The 10,820-nt window shown below is 53.3% G+C and overlaps 1 protein-coding gene across 1 annotated transcript in view; it reads right to left on the reverse strand.

Annotated features, from left to right (window-relative positions):
* Positions 1-10,820, reverse strand: part of Srrm3 (serine/arginine repetitive matrix 3) — a gene marked incomplete at its 5' end in the record, with an annotated part of 34,976 nt that overhangs the window by 5,476 nt on the left and 18,680 nt on the right. The window contains 3 exons of the mRNA XM_019206729.2: positions 2-79; positions 5,856-6,021; positions 10,659-10,817. Of these exons, the coding sequence (XP_019062274.1) occupies positions 2-79; positions 5,856-6,021; positions 10,659-10,817 (403 nt within the window). The remainder of the gene's footprint in view (position 1; positions 80-5,855; positions 6,022-10,658; positions 10,818-10,820) is intronic.

Consider the following 10,820-nt stretch of genomic DNA (forward strand, 5'->3'; position numbering starts at 1 on the left):
TGTCCTTGCCCCGCGTGGGCGGCGTGGGTGCAGCGGCCGCTGCCTTGTCGCGGGCTCTGGGCGAAGGCGAGCTGGGCTTCTGACGGGGAGAGAGGCAGAGAGGGCACGGAGGGGCGGAGAGAAACAGAGACGGGCAGGGATGGGCCGGGAAAACAGCGCAGAGAAGTGGCGATGGAGAGAGGTCGAGACACGGAGAAGACGAGGAGACGCAGAGAGGAGAGGCAAGGACAGCGCCAGGGAGAAGAGAAGCAGAGAGGAGCGCACACTGTTCCCCGCGCCTGCCCTGCCTCTGCCTCTCCTGAGTGTTCACTTTCTGGCCTCAACAGTGCAGCTCATGCAAAAGGTTCTCGGCATGCAAAACACAAGAGGGACGGAGCGGTGGGGTGGGAGCCGCAGGGGAGGGGGGCTCCAGGACGGGCACCGGGGCTGGCATTGCCCCCCCCGCGTGGGATGGACGATTCCCGGCAGAGAGAAGAGAGAGGGCGGCACCGGGAGGCCGGGCCAGGGCCAGCCCACCAGGCCCCCCAGCGCAAGGGGGTAGGCAGAGGGGATGGAGGGGTCACACGGCACACAGATGGGGGTGGGGCGGGGCGGGATAACTGAACTCAAAACTGAACCGAAGAAAGGGAGGAAAAAACAGAAAGAAAAAAAAAACAAAAACCAAAATCCACAAATGTCATTAGATACCAAAATCAAAAACAATGATCTTCTGGGAAACCTGACATTTTTTTTCTGTAAATATTTTTCTTTCTTTGTTCTGCGGCCCTGCAGAGAGCTCTGGAGCTGTCAGTAGCACCCGACTGTCTTTCTGTTTCTCTCTTTTCTTTTTCTTTTTTTTTTTCTTTTTTTTAAAGTTCTGATTTTTTTTTAAGTCCCTCTTGGTTAACGTCCACTTACCAATAAAGTGGCACTTCCTCCTTTAGTAGGTAAGGTGTGTAAGAGAAGGGAAAAGTGTGGTAGCATAAGTTCATCATTAGATTCACAAAAATGCAAGAGAGATAGAGAGAGAGAGAGAAAAACGCAACCACCCCATTCTAGGCCTCACTGCCTCGCCTCTGCCTTGGGAGGATCAGCAGAGCCTGGCTCCTGGAGCCTGAGCCAGTACCTCTTGGCTGACTGCTGGATAAAGATGCCAATTTTTTTTTTCCTCCAAAAGTGGAGTTAGGACACAGGGATCACGATACTGAAAACCAGAAAGGGCACATGGTACCATCCAAAGGGCCCTGCCACTACCTCACCAAGGGACCCTGCCCAAGTCACTTCCCAGTGTGGGGCCTCAGTTTCCCCATCCATAAAGAGTGGGTTGGCTTTTGCTTCCTGCTGTCTCTTCTGAGGCAAATATTCCAGGATTCTCTGCATGCTCCCTGATCACCCTCCCCTTCCCACTTCCTGCACGGAACTGACCCTTCCTCCTGTCTTTGGACCCCCATCTGGTAAGAGGATGACATTCATCTGTTTCAGTTCTATCCCCCCACCTCCCCTGTCACCAACAACTTGACTTAGATCATCTCCAGGGCAGATCTGGTATCTGATTCGGCTCTATAACCTCAGTTTAGGATAGAACTTTTTTGTTTTTCTTTGAGATGGAGTCTTGCTATGTTGTTTAGACTGACCTCAAATTCATGATCCTCCTGCCTCAGCCTCCCAAGCAGCTAGAATTACAGGTGTGCACCACTTGCCCGGCTTTAGCATGAAGCCTGATATCTAGTAAGACCTCAATACTGTTTGCTGAGGAAGAAAGAATGGCCCTCACAAGGGCCAGGGCCAACCAGGGAGTCTTAGAAGAAGCTGGCTGGGGTTTAGCCCAACCTCTTCCTGCCAGAAATGGGAGAAGCACTGTGCCTTTGGTGTGCCCTGGGTACTTCAGTGGGGCAAATTGTGCCCAGACCTCCCAAACCCAATTAGAGCCTAGGCAGTAATGTAGAGTCCAGGTGAGCCCTACTGGTGGAAAAGCACATCTGGCTTGTGATTGGTGGCTGAAGCAGCCAATGAGTGCCAGCCATAGCTAGTGGGAGCCACTATCCAAAGCCAATGGGGCAATGAAGACTTCTCCCAGGAGACCCCTGTGCTTTTAACTGTGGCAGAGGCAGGCAGAAGTGGGCAGGGTGAATGTAACCACCCTGGTGGATTGGTGTCCTCTGAGCAGTCTTGCCATTCCTGCTCCCCAGCTCACCCCTCACCCTATGCCAGGAGCTAAAGGATGGGTAATCAGCTGTGGTCCCTCTGGGATGGCAGTTTCATTCTTGTTTTGATTTTGGTCCCGGGGATTGAACTCAGGACTTGGCGCTTGCAAGGCAGGCGGCCGCACCACTGAGCTAAATTCCCAGTCTGGCAGTTTCATTCTTGATAGGAGACACCTTAGCTGTCTCTGGCCAGTGCCTCTCTGCTTCTAAGACCCAGCCCTAGGTTCTCCTTAGGAGGAGGCACACGAGGGAGATTCTCTGGGATCCTCATATTTGCAGTTTCAGTCTTATGTGATCAGAATGCCAAAAAAAAAAAACCCCAAAAAACAAAAAACCAAAAACCAGTTATCAGGTGAGGGCTTGGGACCCAGTGCACAGTATCAACAAGTGGGCACAGGACCCCTCCTTTTAAAACCACCTCGTATCGGGGATCAAACTCAGGACCTTGTGCTTGCGGGGCAGGTGTGGTGACACTGAGGTAAACCCCTGGCCCTAAGAAGTCTGCTTGCTACTCTGCTTAGGGGAAGCAGCACGGTGAGCAGGCAGAGTACCACTCTTAAGAATTAGGACCCAGATGCGGGCCACGGTTCCAATCCAACTTCATCATTACTATTACTGTTATTGGTCCTGGAAATTGAACCCAGCCCCTGGCATGTTAAGGAAGAACTGTACCGTGGAGCTGTACCTCCACATTCATTTTTACTTTACTTTGAGGCATGGTCTCTCTAAGTGGACCAGGCCAGCCTAGAACTCAAGATACTCCTGCCTCAGCCTCTTGAATAGCTGAAATTACACACGTGCCCGACTGCCTGGCTGAGCCAGTAACCTCTGACTCAGGGAGGGGCCAGCAGTAGGGGTAGGAAGACCAGAGCCCTGGTGTTCCTTCCCACAGACACACAGAGCCCTGTTGACTTCGTACTATCTTGGGCTGGGAGCAGGGTACAGTTTCAGGAAAGGAAAGGTCTGGGTGAATGGCTGCAGACACCAAAATAGTACTGTTCTCAGGCATTGAGGTCCAAGACCCTGCTGGGCCAGATCCTTGCCCTGGGCTGGCTTCTTCCTGCCTGGTCTTTTGTCTTGTAGTTCAAGTTTCTCCCCAGCTTCCCTCTTGCCATCTAGCCTGCCCTCACCCACTGTGACAATAATTGGCAAAGTGGAACAGCCTGGGTTCAAGGTGATTCAAGTTTACTATACCTTACAGAAGTGACCTAACTCTGGGGGCCTCAGTTGGGGACAACTGGAGTCTTTGCTGGGTTGGCTTGTAAACAAATTCGGAGGCATGTGCCCTCACAGACGAATAGGGTCAGAGCAGTGCAGGGAGGCCTGGGGCACCCTGAGAGTGTTGCCCGAGGCTCAGGATGGCAGAGGATGGGAGGAAGGTGCCACTGGGCAGAGTGGCAGACAGAACCTTCCCTGGAGGAAGACTCCCAGGGCCAACCTCATGTGCTCCCCTCACGTCTCCAAAAGTTCTCAAGAAAAGGGTCACCATAATCCTGCCAGAGGCTAAGCTTCATCTTCAGCTTGGCTGGGTCCTACTCTTTCCAGGATTGAAAGAAGATTGGAGGTCAGACACCGGGATCCATAGCTGGGCAGAACTGTGGTGGCCAGAGGCCTCCCACTGTCGCTTCCAGGGAGCCTGCCCTTTGTGACTCTAGCTCCTCTTTCCCGGATCCCAAGCTTCCCACCCAGCCTGGCTGGTGCCTGTGGTCTCCTCGCTCCCCTAAGTTCCTGCTTGCCTCCCTGGAAGCCTCTTCTGACCTCTGGGCTGAGTCCAATTCATTCTTCCATAACCTCCCCCTGCCCCCAGCACCTCATCCCTTCCTTCTGCTTGGAATCTGAGCCCCCACCATGCTGGAGCTGGGCTGCTGCCACCAGCAGGAGTCGCCCCCTTCCTGCCCCCCCTCATCACTCTGAACGGATCTTTGTGAGTCCTTCAGCCAGGGTGTTGGGGCCATGAACCCAGGTCAGGGCACTCAGAAGGGGCTCAGCAACTTTGCCTAGTGTATGTGTGAATGTTTGTTTGTTTGTTTGTTTTGTTTTTTGAGACAGGGTCTCACTATGTAGTTGAGACGGACCTGGAACTCACTATGTGGCCCAGGCTGGTCTTGAACTCACAGCGATCCTCCTGCCTCAGCCTCCCGAATGCTGGGATTACAGGTGTGCGCCACCATACCCGGCTTGTGAATGAATGAATGTGTGAGTGAAGAATGAGCGACTTCGCCTCCCTCTGCGGCCTGCTCCCAGGAGTCCCTCAGCTCGCTGGTACCACCTGCTAGTTCATGTTTTTTCCTTTGGCTCATGTAAGAAAAAATTTGAGGGTCAAAGGGGAAGTCAATGGAAGAATGTGGAAAGGAATGGTGTTCTTAACAAGGACAAGGAAGAGAAAGCATCTGGGAGGCTTTGGCCTTGCTTCCCCCAGGGCTCAGACACCTACACATCTCTGTCACTCAGTGTTTGCGATCCCCTCTGTGTGGTCCGGGGTCCTCTCAGACCACCCTCAGGCTGGGACACTGGCCCCATAGCCTAGGAGAACTTCTCCCTCTCCGATGAACAACTTTCTGTCTCTCTCCCAGCACAACCAGGACTTGGGGATGGTTCAGCTCCCAGCACCTGCCCGGTTAGCAAAGCTGAAGATAGAGGCCCACAGAGATGCCACCTCTCTGTAGCTGTTCCTCAGTGGGACAGGATATAGTTAACAGGGCAGGGATGGGGACGTGGGGTCCCCAAGGGTCTACCTCTGACTCCAGTACCCTCACTGTGGTCAGAGTAGCACTGGGCTGGGAGTCAGAATTCTTAGGGCCTAAACCTGGTTCTTCCTCAGTACGCTGGGGGACCCTGGACCCTCCTAACTGTCCCTTCTGGATTCTCCTGCACCAGTGCCACCATTAAACTGGTTAAATTCAGAAGACAGGAGGATGCTAGTGCCTGTAGCAGCCCCCGTCTGTGTTGGGTAGTGGCCCAGGTAAGGGGCAGGGAAGAAAGAGTAACTCTACCCTGCAGAGACTTTGCCAGGTACCCTCAAAGTCCAGCACCTGCTCTTGGTCTTCTCACTCCCCGATGCTCCCCTTACTACCCTTCCCCAAAGATGGAACTGTTGGGCTCAGTCCTGGTCCCATTTGGTGCCCAGATCCCTGCAGGGCCCACATCTGAGCTCCGTCCTACTGCCCAGCTGGGCCCTGGGGGCCCAGGGGGTGACTAAAGCCCAGGGCTGGCAAGGATGAGGGTGGGGGGCTTAGCAGCTTATTCCAGACCACAGAAATCAAATCGGCTCAACCGCGGCATACCGTTCAGGAGGGACACAAGTCTGGGATGCGAAACCATAGAGAAATGAACAAAATGACAAAGAGGAGCAGTGAGGGGGACTTGGGGCTGGAGAAGGAGAGGCAAGGCGGGAAGATGAACCAGAAAAGTTGTGGGCGGTGGGGAGGGGATGGAGTGGAGAAAACCAAAGGACAAACCGGGAAACACAGCTTCGTAGCTCATTTTGGAGAAAGGGCAGAGATACAAATGAGCCATCACTAAAAAGAAATAAAGAAAAGGGAGGAGGAAGAGGTGCACCAGCCAGAGAGAGGCTGGGAGAAAGAGAGAGAAAGAAAACCACATTCAAACCAAGCAGAGTGGTGGGGCTTGTCTGAGATGGGAGCAAGCGCACAGGGGAGCTGGGATACCTACCTTCTCAGCGGTCAGGGACAGGAATGCGATAATAAAAAAGAAAAGAAGTCTCCGCATTGGGAAGGCAGGGTGGGGCCTCCTAGCCGCTGGTGGATGGGCAGCCAGGGCGAAGCATGGCTTTGACCTCGGGGATGGGAGGGAGCTCTTGCCCAGCCAGCTTTGTTCGCTTTTTCATTTTTTTTTTTTTTTTAAATTTTAACCGCAGGCTCCAATAAGCCAAGCTTTCCTTATTATTATCACTTTTAACACAACAGAAACCCTCCAGAGGGCATGCAGGAAGCAGCGGATGGAGGCAGAACCACAGGTGGGGAAAGAGAGGCTGGCAGCATGGGGAGAGGCCCATGTCAGGGAGAGAAATGCAGAGAGACAGTGACAGAGAGAAAGGGGGAGAGAGGGCAGGGGAGCGGGGAGAGGCAACGAGACAGACGAGTGGACCCACACAGGAAAGGAGAGAAAAGCTGTTTAAACAAGGCCAATCGGAGTGGACAGATGGGCCGGGAGGGGAATCGCATTTAAAGGGGAAGACAACCACCAGTTCAGTTTGGAGTGTGGCTGCTGCCTCAAGTCAACCCCACTCCTCCCTTTCCCATAGGATTTGAGCAAAATGCTTTACTTTCCTTTTTCTTTTTGGTACTGGGGATTGAACCCAGGGCCTTCATGCTGAGCCCCGTCTTCAGCCCCCTACTCTTTATTTTTATTTGGGGACAGGGTCTTGCTAAGTTGCCCAGGCCAGGCTCCAATTTGCCACCCTCCTGCCTCAGCCTCTCATAGTCCTTGGAATTATAGGCATGCACTACCATGCCTGGTTATAATGAATCTGTTTTGCCCTCTAGCTTTGCCCTGGGAAACAGGGGAGCATCCTGGGAAAAATGCCAAGCTGCCCCCTCCTGCTGTAACTGCCATGCTGCAGCTGTGGCCACTTCTTCTTCCTGGAGGAGGAGTGGGAGGCCTGGTGGCAGATCAGGGAGGGCCACAGCACCTCTTCCCCAGGTCACCCAGGGTGCCCACCCATTGTGTGATGACTTATGGGCCACAGACAGCCCGGAGGTCTGCTCATGAGCCTTCTCTGCCACCATCAGCAAGAGCTCTATCACCAAGTGACACACCCTGTTCTCTCCTGACACTTGTGATCCGAGGGACTGGTGGAGGATGGGTGGGTGACCCTTCTTCTGTGAGGGCAAACTCTGCATTCCGGGGCAAGACTCACACATGTTTGTGCTCACGGGCCGCAGGGAGGCCAGCAAAGGTTTTGAGTGGTACTGGATGGAGGGACCTGTCCCATGATCCCCTGATCAGCGCCCCCTCCCTTTTTTTCTTTTCATTACTGGGGATTGAACCCAGGGTCTCACACTCAACTATACACCTGGCCATCATCATCATCATCATTATTTGGTACCTGGGATTGAACTCAGGATTTTGCACTTGAGAGGCAGGCTGCAGCACCACTGAGCAATATCCCTGGCCCTGTTTTATTATTTTGAGACAGGGGACTCACTAAGTTGCTGGCTGGGCTCTAACTTGAAGATTCTCCTGCCTCAGCCTCCCCAGTAGCTATGATTACAGGTGAGCGCCACCATGTGCAGACCCACTCAGCATTCTATTCTTTCATACTGGTCTTGAGCAGTTCCCTTCCTTGTCTGTGTCTCACTGTTCTTTTCCCTGTCTGTGAGCTTTGAGGGCTCAGGGTTCCCTGTGTTACTGAGGCACAGAAGGGGTTCCTATACCCCATCTCTCAGTGTGGGCAGGCCCCGATCCAGGGAGCCGAGAGAGCTGGAAGCATGCACAGGTGGAAAGCAGGAGTGAGACCAGCATTCTCTTCCTCCTAAATCCTCAACCCCCTGCTTAAAGCTCCTGAAATGTGTTTTCATTTGCCAGCTCTCCACAGAGGGTCTTGAGGTCAAAGGGCTGGGGTCTATTTTTTCCCCCCTCTATCGGGGATTGAACTCAGGGTCTCGTGCCTGCCAAGCAGCCACGGCACCACTGAGCTTCCCAGCCCTGGGGTCTGCTTTTGATCTACCTCTGAAAAGCTGTGTGACCTTGACCCAGTCACTTGCCCTCTCTGAACTGTAGTTCTTGCTTCCATAAGCAACAGAACCCTTTGGAGTTCATTTTAGAATTTTTTTGGGGCCTGACTCAAGGCTGGGATGGGTTTTTTCTCTCACCTAGAGTATCTGGGTTAGAAGCAGGGTTAACCTTCTCAGGTACCTTTAGACTTCTGTTCCCGGAGTTGGGGACAATATGAAGGGGCTGAGCAGGCTGTCCCTGTCCCTGTCCCCACCATGCTCAACCATGTTATACTAAACCGATTAAGGAACCACGGCAAGACCCAGAAAGCTCCCTGGGTTTATGCAGGACAAGTGGCTCAACCATCGTCCCCTGAGGTTCCCAACTCCTTGCCAAAGTTCTTTATAGTGAGACTTCATAGCAAGCACCAATTTGGTTAATTTAAAAGTTGGGGCCATTCCAGTGACTGCCCTGCTGATTTGGCAGGAGTTTTTGTTGTGGGTGCCATTTCTGTTTAAAGTCATCTTCCCTTTTAAATTCTGATTACACAGGGGGAAAAAAGTAAGTATAGAGAGATATGGATATGATTAATGTTCACTTGAAATTCAAAACCCATCTCTGCGATAGGAAGAAACTTTCCCACAGTAACACACGAAAGCAAAATTCTAGAATAACACAGAAGATAGAAAAAAACCCCAGAAAGATAGTTTGCGTTTCTGTACATTACAAAAGGAAAAAAAAAATTAAGAAAGGGAAAAGAAATACAAACAAAAACAAAGTAACAGGAAAAAAAAATGACACAAACTTCCCCACCCTCTTCCCTTGCCGGCTAAACAAGAAATGGAATCACAATATTACCACGTTTCAAATGGGAGGCTAAAAAACAAACAAAAACATAGACGGGGTTAAAAATGTTGAGCTTTTCTTTTTTTTTTTCTTTTTTTTCCCTCTTTGTTTCTCTTTTTTTTTCTCTTAAAAGGTAGCGTCCAAGAATACCACCCCCAGTATTTTTTTCCCAAAGACACTATTTATCACTTGCAAAAATCAGTGATACCCAGGTCTCCCATTTCACCTCTCTGGCCTTATTTAACTTCTCTGAATGTCTTTCAGGCAAAGAGGGGGCAGGGTGCAGGTTAGAGACCCGGATGTTCAAGGTCACAGACCTCCCAGGGCAGAAGGGTTAGGGATATGTAGAGCTCAGGCCTGGAGAAAGAAGTAACAAACAGAGTGCTATTTCTTGGAAAACTCCCAGGGCCACATCACAGCAGGGTCCCGTTTTGGGAGGCTGGAGGCTAGGTCCTCTGGCCCACAGACTCACTGAAGGAACATCTGTCTAGATGCTGTGGTCTTTGTCCCCACATGTGCAAGCCCCTTGTTTCGAGAGTAGTTTTGAGACAACTGTCCAAGCAAGGGCAGTGTCCTGGAAAGGGCAGATCATCCAGCGAGAGAGTTGCTCAAACCCAGGGTCTGGGAAGGGACTTACTCTCCACCCTGGCTAAGAGAACCTGCGTTTCTGTCTCTGGAGGCCCCAGGAGATCGATGGGGTGCTCTAGAGGTGTTCGGGCTTCTGTGACCTCAGGGCTTTGTACCCGGGTGAGTGGGTGTCGCCATGCTCTCTTCTGGGCTTGCCCATCAGAGCCTGTGGTGCCAGCTCCTGCCATGGCTGCCCTCAGCTATCCTGTGTGCTCTCTCCTACACCCAAGACAGACCCCAGACATCAGCACGGTCCTCCCCTGTGGCCCAGCCATTGTCCCTGGAGCCAGGAGCCACCCCGGGGGCAGGCACCCTTTCTAAGTGGGTAATGTCCTCCAATTAAGATTAACTTTGAGACCAAGAACCTTTTGTCAGCTGCCCTTGACTTTCCTCTCTGAGGCCATGGGAACAAGGATATTTGAGAAAAGAAAGGGAGTGAAAGGAAACAGCCAAAAATCAAAATGAAACTGACCAGCATGTACATGTCCACTGCTGCGACCTAAATTCTGGGAGGGGCGGCTCTTTCCTCTTGGCTGGGGACAATTTGGAGGCCTGGGGATGAACCTGCCAGCCTCCCCACCCCAAGTCCCTATGCCCACCCAGTGCCCCTGCCAGCTCTGCAGCGCCCCCTCTGAGGGGTCTCAATCCTGCACCCTGTGATCAGCAGACAGAAGAGGTCTGCGAGCTCTGAATCCCCACCCGGCGACCATCAGCCCGGGGAAAGGCTGAGAAGCCTCCTTCCTCGCCAGCTCTTGGTCACCACGTGCCTTAGCATTGGAGGTGACTCCCTCCTGGAGGATGGGTGGGGGCAGTTTTGGGAACGGTGTGGGTGAGTGGACACACAGCGGTCCCCTCGGAGGGACAGGCCGTGGGAAGTGGAGCGCCAGGGCTGAGACATCTGTCCAAGTGAGGGCAGGGCCCGCCCGGGACAGGACAGATTCTCTGGGGAGCAAGAACTTTAGAAAGAGCTCTTCGGCACCGCGGGGACTGAGATGGGGGCGGGGACCTGGGAAGGGGGAGGGGCCAATAGGAGGGTGGAGAGGGGAGGGCGTCAGAGAAGGAGCAAGGACTTGGTGGGGAGAGGAGGCTTAGGGCCCAGGGGCGCCCAAGGGAGCTCCTATCTTTCCACTCCAGTTGCTGACTGCGACTCCCACCGATGTCCACGTCCAGCTCCCCCTAATGTGCCCGCGGGGTTGGGGGGGAGGCAAGAGACGACCTTTGTCCCTTCCCAGCTCTGTACCCAACCAAGCGTCCTCGTGGATAGCCCCTCTCTGGCCTTCCGTTTGCCAAACTCGAGGGTGGCTCAAGCCTGTAGGCCTCCCTCACCTTGCTTCTAGGGCCAGGTGGACACAGACAACCGAGCCCTCCTGGCGACTCCCCTCTGAGCGGCGGGAGCAGGGGAGGAGGAAGCGGCCCCTCGGGCGACCCGCCCCCTGCTCGGCGCGGGAACCCTCCGCAAAGCGAAGCGTACGTACATCGGGCGGGCTG

This window comes from Fukomys damarensis, unplaced genomic scaffold (assembly GCF_012274545.1).
Source record: "Fukomys damarensis isolate Sample0158 unplaced genomic scaffold, DMR_v1.0_HiC HiC_scaffold_17, whole genome shotgun sequence".
Lineage (NCBI taxonomy): Eukaryota > Metazoa > Chordata > Mammalia > Rodentia > Bathyergidae > Fukomys > Fukomys damarensis.